The sequence below is a fragment of the Haliaeetus albicilla genome, chromosome 3 (genome assembly GCF_947461875.1).
Source record: "Haliaeetus albicilla chromosome 3, bHalAlb1.1, whole genome shotgun sequence".
Lineage (NCBI taxonomy): Eukaryota > Metazoa > Chordata > Aves > Accipitriformes > Accipitridae > Haliaeetus > Haliaeetus albicilla.
In genome coordinates, this window is record NC_091485.1 from 17269219 (window position 1) to 17290907 (window position 21689).

General features: G+C 35.8%; 1 protein-coding gene across 2 annotated transcripts in view; it reads right to left on the minus strand.

The window, feature by feature from the left end:
* Positions 1-21689, minus strand: part of CDH7 (cadherin 7) — an 82829-nt gene that overhangs the window by 18774 nt on the left and 42366 nt on the right. For both annotated transcript variants that reach the window (XM_069778906.1, XM_069778907.1), the window contains exons 4-7: positions 16891-17010; positions 14411-14578; positions 12871-13058; positions 2795-3048 (exon numbers count right to left, since the gene is read on the minus strand). In XM_069778906.1, the coding sequence (XP_069635007.1) occupies positions 2795-3048; positions 12871-13058; positions 14411-14578; positions 16891-17010 (730 nt within the window). The remainder of the gene's footprint in view (positions 1-2794; positions 3049-12870; positions 13059-14410; positions 14579-16890; positions 17011-21689) is intronic.

The following is a 21689-nucleotide window of genomic DNA, read 5'->3' on the forward strand; positions in this document are numbered from 1 at the left end:
AGAACTGTTTTATCATATTATGTCACAGTGAGAGAGAGAACAGAGTAAAGACTTGTAACAACAGTTACAGCAGTTTTCATGGGTTAAGGCTCTCCCTCTTTCACTTTTTTCTTTTGTTTTTGTTTCCATTTTCTGTTAACTGTAGTTCATTTTTTACTTTATTTCATGCCAGCATTGTTGTTTATTTGGTCAGCAATGCTCTTTAGCTGTTTTGTGGCTGGCAAGTTTCCCCCTGAGACTATGCCTGTCACCTCTGCTATGTAGTCATTCTTGGCAGGCCCCATAGCTGGGATTTAATCTCCTGCCAGCCCTTAGATTTCCCAATTATTAACACTATCGTTATGCAATTTGAAGAGCCAAAGACCTTTCTTTAAAAAAAAGGTAAGTAAGAGAAAGAAGGAGAAGGAGAAAGAGGGGTGAGAAAGACAGAAAAAGGAAAAGAAAGCAAGGAAGCAATAAAAAGGAGGAAGGGAGGGAGGGAGGGAAGGAAGGAAAGAAGGAAAGAAGGAAGGAAGGAAGAAGGAAAGAAAGGAAGAAGGAGGGAGGGAAAGGGAACAAGTTATATAAATTGGATGACATTCTTATGAAACAAGAAGGAAAATCATTTTTATGCATAGGAAACAAGCAGTTTCCCTCAACTTATTTACAAGTGTTGTATCCGTATTCAAATTCTAAAAAAAATATTTTAAATACTTTTAATCCTTTAATTCCTTGCAGCCATTAATACTTGAAAATCTTTGAGCTGCAGGAGTTTTAAATCCTTTATTTAAGCTAGTTCAAACATCAATAGTTCTCTGGTCCATATGAGATAACCTCTTATTTTCAAAATATTTATTACTCCCACTCGCCCTCCCCCCCCAGCATTGTCAAGGTTTTAATTGTGTCTGATCTTGTAATTTCAACATTTCTGAATTGTAACAAATCAAATTTTTAATCAATGTCAATATAATCCGATGTTTGGAATTTGGAATACTTATTTATAGATTGATAATTTAAACTTCTTAAATAGATCATGAGGAGTATTATGGATTAATCCTCCTTAACACATTCCAATTTTAGGTGAATCTGAAGCAGATGCAGGACAGCTTTAAATTATATGATCTGTCAGTACCCCTGACAATATACACAGCCAGTTCACAAGCATATAGATAAACCCCCACTATTTTTTTTTCCTCCCTCTCAAATTCCAAACAACTGTGATGCAGAAGAAATCTTCAAGATGTTATTTAAGCTAGTGATATAACTATTTTTTATGCTGGAATTGTAAAAATTAACCAGATCAAGGCCAATAAACTCATCCTTATGTTTACACAGGAGTCAAAAGCATTCTGAGCGTGGACTGCATTTATGGAACTGGATTTAATCCTACTCTACATGATTCTGCTAAACCAGATATTATACACCAGATGCTAACATCAGTGCCAGAAAACACTGCCACAGCAAAGAAAGAGCTCAGCAAAGATAAATTTCACAAGTAAATCCATGCCAACCATCCATCTAGGACTTGTTTATACATGACAGGAATCAGCTATTTTGAATATGTTGCAAATACATAATGAAAGAGAGAGAGAGAGAACACTTACATCACCTCCAGGAGTGAAACATATGCTTTATTTTTACAACTTAAGATTGCTTCTTTAGAAATTACAGAGCTACACTAGAGTCCCAAGTTCATCTTCAGTGCATGAAACTAAAAATTTAACACCACCAAAAAAGGTGACATCGAAACAAGTTCTGTACCTGTGAGGTTCTTTTCTATGTATGCCCTAAATGAACAATAATAACAAATGAAACTTAGTACTAACTTTTAATTGTCTCTGTGTTCATCCTCCTGCAGATATTTAAGCTCACAAAATTCCTGAGTTAGAAGTGTTACCCTCTAGATCCTTTGCATGTTCCTTTGACAATTAATATTACTACTCTGCATAAGAAAAGTAACAAGTAACTCATTACTGGTTTAACTTAGGTGGTAAGTCTTTGTCCTTGAGCTTTGACCTTAGATACTGACAAACAAAAGATCGATACTTTGTGTTTTCTTATGGTTTCTTTATGATCCTGGACATTAAATTGTGGAAGACTTGCAGGATCTTCACACACTGAAGACAAAGGAAGAGGCCCTTGACAGTGTTCAGGCATCTCTAGTGTTCATACCTCTTCCCATTTGAATAGAAGATATTTGGCTGCAGCAGAATTTACAGAAGCCAAGATATTATTAATTTTAACCATCCTGACTAGGACAGGATGTCTTGTCCTATCCATTTTTCTCATGTATAGTTTTTTCTAATTTTTTTTCTGTGGGACCTCAGCTCTGGTTTACCATACAAGAGTCTATGTGCTATTACGTTTTAGTGCATAGTGCATGCAGAATATGAATCATTATGCACACACACACAGACACACACAGATATGTATATTTTATATATAGATAGATAGATCGATCCTGGTTGATTTAAGAGAACATAACTTGTTACAGATAATAATAAACTCTTCCTAAACTTAGAGAGAAATAAATATAAGTAATATGTTGAGGTTTTTTCCTTTGGAATCCTGAAATTATATCTTCTCTTCTTTTCTTTGTTTTACAGAGATTTAATTATATTATCTTTTCAAAGGTTCTGTAGTTCAGGAGTATAAAAGTCAAAATGTGCAAACTCTTGAAATATCTCAATCTCCCTCTGCAAGGGAAACAGGCTAACTAATTGCTTTCAGTGTAACCGAAGACCCTCTCTCAACAAAATGAACAACCTCAATACAAAGGCTAAAGAAATAAACAATTAAGACATCTTATAATTACCTGACAGGACTATTTGAGGCATCTGGATCATGGGCCGCTACAGTTCCAATGATAGTGCCGACCTTTGCTGCTTCAGACACCACCATGGAGTATAAACGTGAAGTAAACACAGGCGGCTCATCAACATCTTCTACGATTATCTTCACTGTTGTCATATCACTGAAGGGCCCCAGACTCAGAAAGCGAGGGTCAACATGCATATTGGCTGCTTCTATCCTCAGGGTATAGCTTGTCTTAGCTTCAAAATCCAGCTCCTACACAGGTAAAGTTATTTGGAAATTTTATTATCCAGTGATGTCGCCACAAAACTGTTTCACTTACAACTGTCAGTAAGTACAAAATGAACTTTGCCATGTGTATACAACCAGTACTTTTGATTAGCAGAGCATAGCTGATGGCTCATTTTTTAGCTTTCTCAAAACACTGTTTGCAGTGTCTCACTAGTGAATATTCCCCAATGATTTTAACGGTAAAGGTAGTTCTAGCCTGTGAATGAAGCAAGAATTCTCTGTTAATGGCAAAACTTTCTGTGACTTCCTTGGGAACCAAATTCTCCCCCATTATTTCATCATTGTGAATGAATACTTCTTTTTATCTTATTCATATTTTATGTAAGATAATGCTAAATACAATGTGCCATACTACCCAGACATAAGAACTCAATATAATATTCACTGGTGAAAACACCTCATTCAGAAAATTGGGGGAGTGGCCATTTGCATACTACTGGGATTGACTAATCAATTATTACTCCAAGCTCTGTAAAAATTTGTGTAGAAAATGTGGCAGTCGGTAAAACTACATTGTTTATATGACAAAATTTTGTACTGACATACAGCCTGGAGATTGTTTTGGTTTGTTTTGCTTATTAAACAAAATGCACATTAATTTTTTCCACCTCCATTCTGCTTTAATTTTCTTTGATGAAAGTATAGTTTCTTTTGGAATATTTCCCTCCACAACTAACAGGATATCTGTGATCTGGAGGACAGTCCCATAAAGAAAATTATTTTAGAGGCACAAAAGCATCTTACCTCACAGGCAATTATTGAAAGAAAGCATCATGCTAATATTAGCACTGTTTATCCTATATCTATAATCTTAGTTTGTTAGCTTGCACCAAACAGCTGGCTAACTATTCCTTTGCAATTCCAAGTTTAATCATTAAGAACAGCAGTAAAAGACCCAAGCATTTCTAAAACTGCAGTCTGGTTACTGAACTATCTTTTCAAACCATAATTCCAAGTGTATAAAACAGATTACAAAAGGTTTTCTGCAGTTCTGATTCTGAATACATCATAGAGATCTGAAACGTTCTTGCACAATAACCTGACAGCATCTGCAAAACACTCCTGTATTCACTCAGAGGAGCAGCAGAGGTGAAACACACATCTGTTGACCTACAAATGCAAGGGTCTAAGTTCTCCATCAAGTTACAGTAGGATAAATCCCAAACGAGCACCTTAAGGTCAGCGATTATGCTGATGTTATGATACACTGTACACAGTCTAGATTTAAAAATGAAAAATGAATTCCAACACAACACACTCAGAAAGGCACTGAACTTTTATAAACTCTATGTGGCAGCAAAAGGCTTCTCCAAATGGGAATACATACGATCTTCATGTTATGCAAGTGCTTACTTCTTGCACTGGATAGGTGCTGTAGTATCCATAGATTGCCAAACACATAAAAGAAAGCTTGTCTGGATACTGGTCACTATACTGGATACAACTGGTCAGTATTTATTACTAAAGCATATTTAATTGTTTTTTATTTTAATTTTGGTTTTATATTTCAAGTACAATATGTGTGCTATGGAACAAACCTCACAGCCATAATGCAAATGTAATGCGGTGTCAGGATGATGAAAAATGTCTCAGAAACTATATTGTATGGGGATAACAATTAAGCAACTGATATGACCAGATGAGCAGCAAGGTTAAAGAGAAGACAACCAAGCGCACAAATATCTTAAGACTTCTCATTTTCCAATAAAAGCATCATATTAATTAAAGAAATGATAACCTGAAGAATGCCAAAGACAAAAGGCTGAGATTTGTTGAACTAAAAAAAAAAAAAAAGCAAGCCTTTAGTGAACAGTGTATTTTCAGTCAGAATGTACAAAACTATGTAGCAGAGAAGGGAAGGCTAATTAATTCTTATTAATCGGGGATATCTGTTGAAATCGTATGATTCAGATTACAGCTATACTTAATCAAACACATGGAAATACATCATGAAACTACAGACAAGATAGTTTCTTATGGTATACTAATGTCAACACCACAGTCATCCTAAGAAAAAATAATTACGAAAATTCTGATTTAATAAAGAAAGTGCATAGAGCACAGTATATATGGTTGGACAAATTATATAAATTTTACTTTGAATTGACTAAGCACAATAATGATGAAATATTATTTAAATTATTTTTAAGACATTCCCTTGTTTCTATATTGATTGAAGACTAAATTAGAACTTTAATAGTGGAAATCATAAAAACAGGTGTTTTCTATGTGAATGTTTATCACAAGGGCTGACACACTTTAAATCATCATATTTCATTCTCGTAATGTAGAAAGAGATCATTCTTTATTTGACTGGATTACAGGAGTGTTAGACTTGTAGGGAATACACAAAACCCACTTTCATTTAGAAAGGTGTTTCCTCATAGAGAAGGACGCAATACTAATGATCGTGCAGATGCATGTTCTAAACAGGCTTGCTTACTAAAAGCAGGTTTCACCTTCTCTAACTTAGCCATGTACATGGGAGAAAACCACCATATGGTGCTTACTGTGGGCGTAGGAAAATTCTTCCAGGGAAGAAATCAGCTGGTCTACTTCTGAATGCCTGTTTTTCACCAGTTACTAGTAAGGGAGTCTCAAAAACTGGAAGAAGTAAACATCTGCTTTCAGCAACATGAATCCTGCCCTGGGATTCCCTCAGATATCTTCTGGTACCCCATACTGCTGATAGTTTCCAAAAGATATAGGGGTCCTTGCTAATGAAAAATTAATAAATAAAAAATCTAACCTATGTACATATACAGTGGGGAACAGTTGGTGTTTGGCAAAGGGGTTTTACAACATCAAATGGTATTGTCTTTGTTTGATTGATTGTACAACATCAAATGGTACAGTGTGAGACACTGAATTGTTATCTCGAGCTGTTTGTCTCAAAGATTATTGTGTATACGGCATTTGACCTTGTTTGTATCTTAACCTCGCTCTTGGAATCATATCGAAACCTTCCCTGACATTGGATCGGGACATTTAGGGGCGGTAATATTGTTTTCTTTTAGTTCTTTGTAGCAGAGCCTGTCTCCTGTGGGGTGTGACAATGTCCATAAATGCTAGTCATCATTCCTCAGTCTGTTCCTATAGCATACACATGCTCAGATCCTATGGTGGCTAGACAAGTAGCAGGTTTTGAGGCAGAATATAATCTGGGAAAATAAACAAAACCTCTAAGATATGATTAGTATGCAAGAGTTCTTGACCTGATGGAAATGTTTCAACAATTTGTAGATAATATAATGAAGACATTACATACTACAGAGACTAATGAATGACTGAAAAAGTGAACGGAAAATATTTCCTTTTCTCATTTCTTCTGATCTAATTATCACTGGTGTTTGTTATACAGAGAGCATTATTTAACTGGCCTTTGGATCATGCCTTCATTATTTCCCGCTATAACAAAAGCACAGGATTCCAATAATGGAAAACCAAGTCAACACCCTACAAATCGCTACATCAGTGTTGAAGGTTAAATGGACAATGTATACTTCAGTCCTTCAGTACAGCTTGACAGTTTCATTAATATCTGTGCATTAGTCTTATCTGATTAGATCCCATGCAAGATCCATTTATCTTTCTCTCATTTGGGGGTTTGTGGGGACTTTCTTTCTTTCTTTTTATTTTTATCTTTTTTCTTTTAAGGGTAAGAATTTTATCCTGTCTGAAGGAAATTGCAAAACAAGTCATCTGTGTTACAGAGGCTGGATATGAAGTTATCATTCACAGGAAGGCCATTTTTGTAATGTTCATTTTTTATTGTATGGTAACTCTGTAATAATGTACTTCTCAGAGGTGAAAATCCCATTTTTAAGCCCAGTTGAGGTTTTATAGTGAAAACTGCAGTACATCAAACAAATGCACATTATCTCTCAAAGGAACCATGGAAGCCTCAAATTCTTACATTGTAAACTCTGATATAGAATTGAAAGAAAATTTTCTAGCTGAAAAAAAAAGCGCAAAATGTTAACAGTAATAGAAAGATAGCTTTTCATTCAAAAGCTTATGCATAAACCCCCCATTTTTACAATTGCCAGCATTGCTCTTAGAATGAACTCAGGTTTTAGAATAGTCTCTTAGCAGTCAATTTCGATGAGAAAGTACTTTGCAACACTATTTTCACATTTTTCCCTTTAACTTTCAAATTGGTTGCTGATATTGGTGGTAGGGCTGTGTACTGGGGGGAGAAATGAAGGCCAAGTGAGCAAGAACTGTACTATGGGAAATCTCAATGCTTGTCACTTGCTACAGTAAGACATGACAACCCTCTATAGAGTCTTCAGGCTTTTTTTTTTTTTTGCACTTACATCCACTAAAATCTCTCCATAGACTTTGAAATTGTTTGAATCAGATCTCATAACCTTCCAAAAAGTCACATATGATTCATGTAATAAAAATATGCCTAGCGGCCTTTTTTATTATTAAATTACCATTACTACTTTAAGCACCAAGTATTTGATAAAGGTGTAGGTGGATACAGATCATGTATCAGGTTTTTATCTTAAGAGGTTTTGCTACTAAGCTGTTATTTTTACTGAAGTCTAACTATAGCCTGCAACTTGGTGAATAAAATGAGATCTGTACTTCTATGATGCCTATTTTTAGTAATAATGCGGTAGAAACTACAAACAATATGGTCTTGTGTATGCATTTTGCTTAGAAAGTTTAGCCAAGCTTCCATTCATGTGTATTACAATCAGGATTCTGTGAACAGTCAACATGAATTCACTTTGAAATTGTACACAGATAGGTTTGCATGGATACTTCAGAATTTATTGTATTAAATGACTGAATCATCACTCACTTCCATAAACGTTTCTTCAGTTCTAAGGTTGCTACTGCAGAGACAAATCCAAAACATCTTTTTCAAACTCCAATATATTCAGAAAAATTACACTTTTCTTCCAAACACCCTCACCACTGTGAAATGTAGCTATGCAAATTATCTGAGTCCTTGCTAACAGCATTGATAGCAGAATGTAAATTACAAATGAAACCACAGGAAGGAATTGATCCTACTCTACAGATGGAGAACTGAGTCACAGTGTGAACTAGGATAAAATTTTCAAATACTTCTAAGAAATATAAGTGCCCAATCCCTTTTCAAAAACTGCACAAGACATTTCCTTTTCCTGAAAAGATCACCTAAGATGGATGTTTTTCTAAATCCTGCTTAAAAGTGACTTACACATCTAATTTAGCTCTACTTAGGAATTCACTACAGCAAGTGTGCCTACAGGGTGGAGAATAGCCAAATTCTCCCATTATTTGCAACATCAGAACTCTAGCACCAAGTTTGAGCAGGTGGTACCTTTAGACTGCTCTGTACAGGATAAAGGAAGATCTTTCTTCTGTTTCATTTACCAAGTGAGAACTTTTCATTTTTTATTATTATTTAATAAAAGAGAAGGTGGGAAAAGAAAGAAAATAGGAAGGTTTCCACAGTGACTTGAAACAACTAGGCAACAAATTGTATTAACATAGTAGGTTACAGGAAAAGACCCCCACTAGTTTTCCCACCCTTCCTGTAAGCTGAGAATACCACTCTGAACTGTGCTTATGGGTCCCATTCACTTGTTGTTTATATCAGCGTTTGGAAAATAAAGTTGCATCCTAAAAGCAACTTACGCACTTTTATATACCGTCCTAGATACGTGCTGAATAAAATTTTTGCACATGAATTCAATGAATTCAGTTAATGTATTGCAGAAGAAGGTAGGCTTTATTTTTTAGTGACAGTAACCAAGTAAATGGTTCAATACTGTTTTTACTAGCTCCTGTCATAAGATGAAATCCTAGCTTCACTGATTTAACAAAAAAAGCAATTCCACCCAGAGTTAACCTCTTGTTATTATTTACACCATAAATTCATGAACATAAGTTAGTCCTTGTCCCAAAGAATATTTTTTAAAAGTTTGTTTGTTTGTTTTCTAGAATGAACTTAAGCAACTTGCTGGAATACATGAACTTCACATCTGATTCATTTAATCCTGATTCAAACCTCCTAACCAGGATGAAAGAAAATAAGGTGTCACAAGTATGTGGAAAACCATATAGCAGCAAATATTGTGCAGTGGTACAGCATGCATGCTTCTTAGTTGTGCTGCATAAAGTAGTACAATCCTACTCTTTACTCTTTGGAGGCATAAAGACCAAGTGGATGAAAAGACAGAGAAAGTTTTCCTCTCTTTTCTGATCCTGTATGGTCAACAGAGTTATTATAAGAGTACCAGCCTACTGTCAAGATGTTATCTTGGGCTGAGGTTTAGTCTAGTGGCTAGTACAGACTGATATGAGGCACCAGGCAGCAACAGTACCAGCATGTTCAGGAACATGCCATCCCCAGTCCTACCATGGCTAGAAAAATTATGAGCAGAACTACTACTACTATTTGAAAAAGAGCATTGTTCTCAAGCTGTTTAGAGAAAAATCCATCCTGAATAAACCATGCAAGCCAAAGAGATACCTGGATTTAGCAATGCAGAAGAGAGATAAATAAGGGAACAATATGCTCCATATTTCGATGAGTATCACTGTTAGAGTAAAACCATGATTATTTTTTTCTGCTGACTTTTGATGTTTTGAAGTCTTTGTGTCATAGGCTGCAGAGAAGAAATGTGTTCAAATGTGCATGGAAAGAACCCCAAACCAAACCAAAAATTAAACACATCCAAATCTCATCCATGAGTTTTGCCACCTTTCACTGTTTGCCACAAGTCCATTATACACAAGTAATCTTGGGAAATACATAGCCATGTAACATTCTTCTCTTTCTAATATCACGATTCTTGGTATCTCTCTTTTTTAAAAAATTTCATTTTCCTGAATTTATTTATATCTAAATAATTTATTTGCAATTTTTGCTGATCCTTAGGCATTTTCTTCCATATTTCATCCACTTGGAGCATACAAAAATCCTGCTTTGCTCACTGAATTCTTAAATCTCACTTCTTTCAAATTTTTTTTTTTTTTTTTAGAAAAACTTTTTTTTTTACTGGATGCTCCTTAAGTGTTTAAAAAAAATCTTAGAGGAAGACAACTTTTCAAATTGTCTCAAAGCGTTAACCTTCTAAAAACAGAAATTAAAATCCTCAGTTTGTGTATGGAACTCTGAAAACCAGACGCCAAACTTTCCCTGCAACACCCAGCACAAAAATGAATGGAGCAGTGCCTTCAGCTGCTCAGCGATGCTGGCGGTGATTTTCATGCCTAGCCTGCTGATTTGTATGTACGACTGAAGGAAAAGTACGCAAAGCTAAAGCTTGCATTTGCATTTAGAACCAAAGCATGCCTTTTCAGAAGTCTCTGCCTTGGCATTTTACTGCTTGATATGTACACAGACATGTCATCTGAGCATAAAAATACACAGGAATTTAAAATGATGGGCATGTGTTTGGGGGCTGAGCTGTTTCTCAATGCCTCAGCTGATTTCAGGGGCATGAAAAGGAGAAAGCTAATTACACTCAGAGGTGTACAGAACGTCACGTGCCAGATAGTAAAATGTTTAGGCAGTTTCCATGCTACAGACTTAATTTCTTCCCTGATTCCTTACTAACGATCATACATTATCATGCAGGGATAACCTCTGCTCAACTCCACAGTGATCTGGCAGGTGAGGCTCAGCGGTTGAGGCCCATTTAACCTGCGTACACTGCCATGAATGCTCTTCTACGTACTTGTTCTCCAGAGAAGAACAAGGTACAGTTGCCTTTTAGCCACTGTGCTTGAGCTCTTCACTTACATTCTTCCCTCCTGGCCAATGTTCTCTGCAGGGCTGGCAGGGAGGATCTGTCAGCCCTGGGCAAGGCAACCAAGTTCCCTGGAGTCCCAGTGAAGAGCTCAGGGCATCCAGAGGTTGGGAGGTGCCCCTCAGCATGGGGACTCACCTTTGCGTACAGCAGAGGGAAGAAAGTCCATAACAGTAGGACAATGAGAGAAAAGTTCTAATGCTGAAGAGAAAAAAGTCCTAATTCTTGTGTCAAAATATAGCAGCATCTAGGTTTAAAAATGATTAGCAAATTGGAGCATTTCATCAGGTCAAAATTTTGTAAGCTTTTTAATGAAGTCCACTAGCTATTTCATAAAGCACTTTCCCAGGATAAATATTCAGTACTGAAAAGTCCAGTTCAGCTCCCTAACTAAAATGATTATAGAAATAATAAATGACAATTATTTGGTCCACTGTACAACACTGGAATCAGGATATTCCAGAACAAACACCACAACTACAAAAGCATACTAAAAATTAATATGACCTCATCAGTTCTCAAATTAGAGCACTGAAGCCCCCAGCTGAGTCAGTGTTGCTCACTGTGGCACTAATAAATGCTCTCCCTCTGGGATGGGCATCTTTCTTCCAGATCCTTGCTCAAAAACCCTAAATGAGCAAACTGAAGGAGCCACATTGAATTTGGCTGTTGAACAAAGAGACAACTAACTTTTCATCACTTGTGTTTCAAATGTGCTAAGCAGAAATTAGCACAGTTTGCAAGAAGCCTAAGATGAATGTTTTTGTTTTAAAAAAAGATGATTCACATTATACATATTAGAGCCTGACCTTTCAAGGGTGCAGAACGTCTTCCATTTGCTGTGACATCTATGGATGCTTACCAGCTCTCAGCAGGCGTTCAGAGCATCAGAGAATTAGCCCATTGCTTTGCAACACCATGCAATATTAACTTCTTTCAAAGGAGAAATGTTACTGAAGTTTTACACTGCTTTAGAAGGAACTGATGCACCAGAGGAGGGGGAAAAAAAAACCCAAACAAAACAAAACCACAACTGGTGGGTGAAGTTTACAGAGATTAAAGAGTATATAGGGAAGAAAAATCTGCCACGGAATCATTTTAACTACAAACATATGTCCCTGCTCAGGAACAGACTTGCACATATTCTAAAATGCCAAGTTAGTACCATATTTCAGGGGGTATTAAAGTGCTTAGCAGAGTTAGGGCCACAGATTCAGTATTGTCATTGCCAAGCATTCACACATTAAGAGTATGAAATTATGAAAAGAGATTCTTCTAAGATGTTGGGGTGTTTCCCCATTCTTCTCAACATTTAAATTTTCTTGCAAAATATTTAAGCACATTTTTATTTTGTAAAAGGATACTCTTTAAAATGTGTTGCAGCAAGGTAAGAATACTGAGTTTTAATGTTTTTATATAAACATGATTTTTCAATTTTAAAATGTTAGTTTTCTAACTGTACATATAGAAAGCTAAGAAGAAAAAATATTTCTTTAAATAGTTCAATTTTTTTGCAAATAATACTTTTCTATAACATATTATCTCATAAAACAACTATTCTTACTGATACATAATTTTAATGTTAGTAATGTGTGCCTTCTGAATAGAACAACATCAGCCAAAGACAATTAGATATATTTTTTTTTTTAATTACATTTGGGATCCATTTTATATTTGGAGCTTGCATTTTTACTGTAAGATATATTTTCACATTTTCTCTTTAATATGAGGACAAATGAGACTAAAGCTTGGATTCCCATCCAAACTTGTATATGCAGGAGCTTTAAAAAAAAGACTCATCAAAACAATACAGCTATTGCCAAAAAAAACCCAAAAGATTTTTCAGTGTAAGTCATTAAAAAGCTCAAAATCACACACACGCATGCACACACTGAAGTCAAGATGAAATATGCCAATGGAAACTTTTACAGAAGATGAGGCTTTTAGAAACAAAAGCTTATACTCTCATTAGCTGCCCTCATCTTGCACAAATCCAAACAGAATCAGTGAGAAAAATCAGACTTACTTTCTGAATTGTTATGATTCCCTCCTGGGTGTCTTTGTCGACAGAAATTTTGAATACTCCCAAACCATCACCATCCACAATCTTATACTCCATTTCAGCATTAGGTCCCACATCTGCATCTGCAGCTTTTATTCTGGCCACCACAGAAGCCACTGGCAAAGACTCTGGGACATTATACTGATATGATCCTGTGAAATTTAAAAATTTAATGAATTCAGTCTTCTGGGACTGTAGGCTAAAAAAAACCCCAGCCTTCTTAAAATCTACCTTCCTTTAAATCATGCACTTGCATATCTACTCAGGCTAACAGAATATATTCAGTTTAAAATAGAATTGCCCTTTCTTTGCTAGGTTTTCCTGGTGATGGACTCTACTTTAAGTACTATGGGCATAATTCCTTCCTACAGCGACAGAAGTACAAGGCAAAGATGCAAAAACATAATGCAAAACTTAGAGTGCAAATCATGAGGTGAATGCCTGCTACAGAGTTCCAATGCAGAAAAGATTTTAATTTGTTTTCCACAAAAGAGGAGAAAAAGCAAGTAAGTCAAACAATATCAATATAAACTCTTATGCTTTTATAGCTGTGTATCTTGATTGTGCAGTTTGCAATCTGACTATGACTAGAAACTGATATATATTCATTTCTTTAACAGTAAGTGCACCATCTGCATTCTTGAAAATTCCAGCTTTTTCATTCAAGTAGAAAATGATATATATGCTGTCAAAAGGGTATCTGAGTGCAGCCTGTAGCCAATAACGCCCTCACCTTCAAAAATAACTTCAGTTATTCTATTATTATTTCAAGCAGTTGGTGGCTTGAAATAACAGGAAATCTATTATGTACAGATCTATTTTTTATTTCATTGGAGGTGAGGCTGGAGTGGACGTGAATACATTCTTCATATTATTTTTATTCTACTTAGCAAGGGCTTTTTTTTTTGCTTTTTTTTTTTTTTTTTAAGAAAAAAGCACCCCAGACAGAATGCTATTAATAAACTGAGCTCTTCAGGTTTGAGCGTACATCTGTGTACTCCTTTATTTGGTTAGGATGAGAGCCACCTTGGTTAAAGAAAGTAAATGGAGGGAAGATGACTTTCTAGCTCTTCTGTGATTAACTCTTCAGGAAATGCTGTATGCACAAGAGAAATCCTGCTAAAATGCCAAAGGAATATGAAGGATTGAGAGTCAAGCTAAAGAACTATGCATCCTGAAGTCCAACTGGCAACAGCTAAGTATCTATTAGGGTGTATATTTTTTTACTTTTTATTCATAGAGAGGAAGTAAAATACATTCATAAATGCACCTGCTGTACACCATTTCAACTGATATGAAACATATTGGGTAAAGAAAAAAGATTCTTCAAATGTAATAATAATAATAAAGAATAATAAAAATATACCTTGCTGACAGTGATTCTCAAAATACTTAACATGTAAGCTGAGGACTTTACTCTTTGCTTAGAAATAGCATGATGTGTAAAGAAAATAACAATGTTTAGAAATAATATTACAAGTCATATTTTAACAAAGTAACTTACGTCGTGGAAAGCGGGGTGGGTTGTCATTAACATCAGTCAGGGTGACAGTTACAGATGTGGTCCCTGATAATCCACCATTCTGCCCAACCATGTCCTTTGCTTGAATAACCAATAGGTACTGGTCCTTGGCTTCTCTATCCATATTTGGAAGGGCAGTCTTGATAACACCTGCAGTAAGACAAGATATATCAATGGTTGCACAAGCAAAAACGTTACCATGGAAGCTGAGTTTGCCTTTGAAAGGTAGCAGCAGATCAATGATTGCAACTAGAGGGGAAAGAATTAATTTCAACATTAATATCACAGGTTTTGACTAGGACCTGAACTGACATACTACAAGCTTATCTGAAGTAGTCACCAAAACCCACCAATTTTTATTTAGTACTAGATTCTTTGGGTAGTGTCATCCATGACTGTATTTTTTCAAATATATTCTCCCTGAACTATAGACTTCATGTCTTGGGTAACACTCCCTTTCCTGGAAGATATCATCTTCTGTATTTGATTTCCCACTCTTTTAAAGCTAGGACGAACAGAATATTCTGCATTCTTTTTTAAGATTCCAAGGTCAAGACTCTTTTCACAATATCTTGAATAGTCATTCACCACATTAACTCTTACTAATATTGATATCATGTCAGACTCCACATATATATGAAATTATCTTATTTTATCATATATTTGCTTTAACAATACCCGTTTTTAAAGCTCAGTGTAATTAATAGATTTTTGATTTATTAATGAAAATACTGTAATATCTGAAGTAGTTTTTATTATATCCATTTGATAATCTGCATACAATTTGTACTTAATTGATTTGAAATTAAAACCAGAAGAAAGCTCCATGTTCCGTCCTTTCAGTTCTGTTGATATAGGTCAGAAAATAAATATGCCGTCTCAAAACGTGATGACTTTATGAATATTTCATGCTCAGTACACAGTACAGCCGCTAACTCTGATTTCCAGAGAGGCAGCCGTTTACTCCACCAGCACTTAGTGTCAGCAGTGAAGGAAACATAAACAAACTAAATAAAGGAGAGGCACATTGGGACACATATCTCTTCATCTGATATTTGTCGAATGTTTAGTTAGAGTTTTATTTCTTTCTTCCCTTATGAATGCAGGACTTGCCATTAATCATCTCTGGGTTGAAACATTTATTTCACAAACAGACTGTCTGGCACTATTTCATCCGTTTTACAAGATGTATTAAAACACAATTAATATACAATTTCATAATGTTATTGTTTCTACATTGCTTTTTCTGACCTACTTGTTCTTCTATCATAGTTAAATTGCTAGGCAACATTAACCAATCATTTGGAAGCTAATTATCATGCACACAGGAAATTTGAGTATCGCATCAAAGTGAAAATGTATGCAAACATTTCAGTCTGAATCCTTAAAGATTATGATTTAGCAGAAACTACTGTATTATTGTTCAAGGGCTGTCTGCCGTCATTATGACGATATACATTGTACATACATATACATTGGGAGAGAGAGAGAGACAGAGGGAAAACCACTATAAATCATACTCATTGGGGGAAAAAGAAAGTGCTATATATCCCTGCTGAAGATGGACCTGTTGCAAAATGAAGATAATTATAGTACTTATTTCTGCAAATATAGATGCTGTTGAACAGAGTGTGACTTTTTGATCATAGCATTGGTTTTCAGGTCTGATTCACATCACAGATTGTTTATGATAAATAGGGTAAATTGTTTCTCTTCTGTCTCAGTTTGTCCATCTCTGGAATGAAGATTATAACTCTTCTTCATGTTGGTGTAAGTGAAAGTTCAGGCACCAAACTGAACTGAGCAGAGTGAGAACTTATTTTCCCACTCTATGAAATGATACAGTAGAATGGGTAATGTTTTTTTAAACAGACAGAGGATTAAAGGCTGAATCTTGTTGTGGCTTAAAATATTCACAAAATTTCATGAAAACAGTAAAAAAAAGTTCCACCGGTAACTTGTTTTGAAAGTGGCAGCAAAATGTTGTATCAGATAAGGATAGGAAGCACGGTGCTTTCTTCTTCAAACTAATAAAGAAAAGATAAATTTCCCACAACAAAACTTTAGTTTAAGAAGGAGAATGGAGAGGTGATCATGCCTAAATCTATACTTAAGGAAAGCTGGCTATGTGACATTTACATATTTCTCAAACAAACATCTGCAAAATAACTTGTTCATAGCTTCTTGAAATTTTCATTGATCAGAAAGATGGCAACAGGTAGCAGACCAGGGTGCTGGTAGATTGACAAGAAGATAAAAATTCCCATTCCAACAATGTCTGCTCATCACATAGCTCAGATCTGTGGTTTTCATAATCTATTCTGAAGAATAAGAGATTAAAAGATCAACAAAATACAAATTTATTCAATTAACCAAAAGACCACATTAATAAATTCCTAGCAAGTTTTAATGCACCTTTTCTTTTTTCTCAGCATTACTGCAGAGAGTTTATGGCAAGTTACCTGTTTTTGGCTCCACAGAAAAATAAGGTTGTCCTTGCAATATGCTGTAAACCACTCGAGCACTGTTGCCATAAGTAGGATCATCTGCATCAGTCGCTGTCACCTGAACCACAGAGGTACCTGCAAAATGTTTAAGGGACTATTGTACATAAAAGATAAAAAAATCTGAACTACACTTATTCAACATGCTGTGCCAATATACATCTGAAACAGCGTGAGGTGGCTTTATCACAACTGTGCATCATTTCCATGCTGATTCAACTTAGAGTATAAGGTCCTCTTTGTAAACCAGTAGTATCAGCTATTACAGAGTTCCATCTTCCCAAATAGTCTCAGCCTTTGACTCACAGCAATAAGAACCATCTCACTCAGTATCTCCCCTGCTCTATCTTTGCCTTTTTGTTGGTGGAGAGTATGTGAACAATATTTCTTAAATTGTGGTGATGCCTGGAGTATGCTTAAGTATGAAATATAGTAATAGTTTCCCTTTGAAGGGAAGTCTGCATGCTAAATTGTAATGAGTAGTTAGAGATTCAAATACACATACATATATAAGTATTATATATTTTGATAATTGTACCCATATATATGTATAAAATTAATTTTAGCGTATAAAATTATTTACCCTTTCGTAAAGAGATGGCTGAAGAGTTTCTGTTTCAGCTCAGAGAAAAACTGGTGAGAGCTGTCTCTAAATTCCTTTTAAAAGTACTAATTTCCTTCAATAATCTGCAATACTTTAGTATCAGTTGTGGTAATAATCTGCTGCATAAACATTTCTTGAGCAAGAAATATCTCTATGTTGACAGGAATAAGAAAGTGAAATGTCTAACTGGATAGAAAGAAGGGTATATTTTGTGAGGACCTCATTCTGCATCCAGCTCCTATTCATTATGTTCTCCACGTCAGCTCCCATTTGTTTTGTTCTGTACAACAGCTTCCGTGATGTATGCTGAGAGCAGAATAGAATGACACTTGGGAGCCAGGGCCTTGGCCATGGTCACCACCCTCTGATAGCCAGAAAGGATTATTTTTTCTCACTGGCAGATTGTCTGGAACATTGAGACCTTCCATTCAACAGCCCAGGGACCCATTTGGAGGTTAGGTTGCAAATTAATATTGTAGCAATTTGGCAGATGCCCAGTAAAAGTCTTCAACAGAGGATCAGAGTCCTTCATAAACTGGATTTAGACACAAGATTAGAGAAAAGCATTTGTTAAAGAGAGTGTTCATTTTCCGAATGAACACGTTTTTGACATGCAAAAATAAAAGCAGCGCGTCTAGAAATCACTCTTTAAGAACAAATTGCAATAGCAAGTATCCAGGGTGAACTTAACATAAGTTTTATTCTTATCAGTTTTATTTGGATTTTTTCAGGAAATGGGTGGGAGAAAGTTCTGAAATTCTTTATGTCTGATATAGTACGTCCCCCACCCATTTTCCTCAGCTTTTCAATTCTCAGTTGAGTAGAGGATCATAAATGGGTTCTGGGACCAGGTGGTAGGCTTGGAGAGAGAGAGGATTAAGTGCAGCCCTCCATAAAATGTTACAGATTACAAAGGATGGGACCTGCTTGAATGAATTCTGACTAGAAATGATCATTCATAAGATAACTTTATTCACTTAAGTTATGGCTTAGCTAACTCACATTCCTGATCTCTCTTCCTAAAGTATCCATGACAAAGTATTATGGTTGCAATTCTATTTTAAATGCAATTTTTCTCTCTTGTGGACTGTCTAATATTTTTGGAAAAGGAAAAGGTTATTCTCAACCTGAAATTTCACATGCAACTATTAAGTAGATGGAATGTTTAAAGGAAATTGGTAGTTAATCCATCAAGTCATTTATCAGTTATAGGACTTAAAATACATCAATTTTCTGTTCACCAGTAACTAAGAGCTTTGATTCAGCATGTCAAACTGATTTTACAGATTACTCTATAATGTAATTTCATACAGGGACCTATTTTAAACTTGCCAGAGTCTCTCCAGCTTTTGAGTACAAGGGTAACATAATGACTATTTGACATCCTGTGTTTTTTGTGAAAGCCAGGCTTACCACATTTACAAAGTCCCTAAGCCCTGCCAATGAAGCTTACAATGTCTGCAAATATTGGCAAAAGTGCTTCTAAACCTCACACACAGTTAAGTCTTTGCTCCTTGCTCTTGCCGCTTTCAAGGACTCCAAACCAATACAAGATCAAAGAAATTACAGGCTCTGCAACCTCAACACAGACATTTTAGAAATCTTGCAAGCTTAGAAGTGCTTGTTTGCTGTAAAAATCTATTGATGTAACAAACAAACAAACCCTCTACATTCTATGAGATGAATAAAGTCAGTATCTGAATCTAATTGGCTCTCTCCTAAAACACATAGATCCTTTAGAAAAGGGTTTTTTTTAGGAAGAAATTCTAACACCAAATCCTTCTACACTTATCCCACTTAAGTGTAATCAGCAACTAAAGAACAATGATACTTTTCTAGTCCCTTCGTGCTAATCCACTTCTCTCAAACCTCATGGGGGAAAGACCTTTTAAAACAACTGCTATTGTCATTATTTCTTTGCCAGTTGCACACAAAAACTTTGAGCTTCCAGAAGTCCCATGCTGAGAGGGAGATTTCTGCACAATATATTTTTTAAAAAGAATATGCAAGCTACCATAAGGTATGCTAACTATGTGAAAAGTCCTATGTATAGAAAATCAGTTCCAAGGAAACATAATGCAGAGAAAGATCAGTACAGGAAGATTTCCAGACATTTTCGCAGAGGAAGCAGATTTCTCTTGAAGAACAGGAATTCCTTCAGAGGATGATCATTGCAACACAGGGCTGTCCTACTTTTTCTCGCAATGGATTGATGTCAAATTCATATGCTTATTTTCCTTAAAAAAAAAAATGTAACCAATAAAGCTCTATGGATGCTCATGGATAGTCAATAAATCTATAGGTTGAGGAAAAATGAGTAGTTGCATCTTAGTTCCAACTACATCACCTTACAAAAGGAGACTTCATGTTCCTGCACTGAAATTAAGTCTTCTTTTTATTCCTGAACACTTAGCCCTACCTCATAACACAGGTGGTCAGCTGTCGTACATGTGTCCAAGATTAGGACTTACAGGTTACATGGGACAGCCAACAAATGGCATCACACCTTCACTCCACCCAAGAAAATGAGTGTCCCAGTAAATCCTGTTTATGGCAGCATTGTGCAGAGCCCTGAACTGCAGCAGTAAACAGGACACTAGCCCTAACCCAAACTTTCATTCGTGATTTGTTATAACCTGTAGTTTCACAACTACAACTTTAAATATTTCTTACAGTTTGTGTATCTGATATGGGTCAAAAAAATAAATAGGGCTTATTTACTGAAAAAATGTCTTTCCCACTCAGATATGGATTCCTCTACAATTATTTTTCGGTACAATTATTTTTCAGTACAATTGTCTTTGTAACAAAGCTTGAATATCAGTTCATCAAGAAGAATTCTACATGCAGCAATTTCATAGACTTTTTCAGCAATTGCAGCACATACTGAGGGGAAATCCGTGCTGTTAATCAAAGGGTGTTCCACATATTTCTTTATTGATACTAGCTAATAACACATTGAATTTTGTGTGGCTGGCACAGATTTGTTTTTTTCCAAAATGTTTAAGCCATCATTTTTAACCTAAACTTTAGTAGATAATGATAGATATTACAGAATCACAGTAATCTGAGAACGTGACCTATTCAAATTCTGATATTAGGGCAAAAGGAAGCAAAAAGTTTTTTGCAGAGAGGACCTTGAATTTAGAACATTATATGTACCTTAATTTACCCAAGTCAAGATTCAGCAATGTTTCTGACATGTTGCAGAGATCAACCTTTCCTGTGATCAGGTCAGATAAAGGTAAGCTGGTTGCAGAAGTTTATTTTGAGTTGGAGATCCTTCAAAAGGAACCTTTTTAAATCTCTCAGTTTATTGTTTTAGAAACCTCTGCACAGCTTTTTTAAAAGCTTGCTAGTAACTTGTGTGGTATTTTACCAAACCTTTTAAATGAGTTTGTATGGGAAATGCTTGTGTGACTTCTGTTTTTAACACTGGTGAAATCATTTAAGGGAAAACTGGTTTCTAAAACTAGATGAACTTAACAAATGATTACTTTTGAAACTGCACAAACCTTTATCACATGAATTGTAGCCACATTAACAAATTAAAAATAGACCTTTAAAGGCAGTCAGTTATTAAAGGCATTGACTGATATCAATTAATGATGTGTAATATGCGTAATACACAAAACAATTCCATGATGGCGTCACTTTTCTACATGATATCAGCTGCCACTAGAAATATTAAACGCCTTTACTATCAAGTTATCCATAAGACCTGCTTAATCCTTAAGTGCAACAGCCCAGCCTGGTTCTGCTCCATAACACCTGGTATTTCAGGTATCACCCAGAGCTGATGCAGCAATGCCTGCATGGTCTTTTCCCTCAGGAGTGTGAAGGGGGAGAAGCAGCACCTGGAAGAAAGTTCTGCCCTCTCCACCTCCTCTCTGTCCTCCCACAGCCTCGTTAGGTTGCCTTCACTTGGGGACAAAACCCAAGACTGGTCCCAACCCAGCAACAAGGTCAGATAAAGTGAAGCAGAGGGGGCTTCTGACTGGAGAGAGACACTCTCTCTTCACTGAGGCTCTCAAAACCCACTCCCCACTTGTACCAAAGATTAAAGCATGATATAAAGCTTTACTTTTTTTTTTTTTTTTTTTTTTTTTTTTAGTTTACTATAAAAATCAAATGTTTCTATCCATCTCAATCA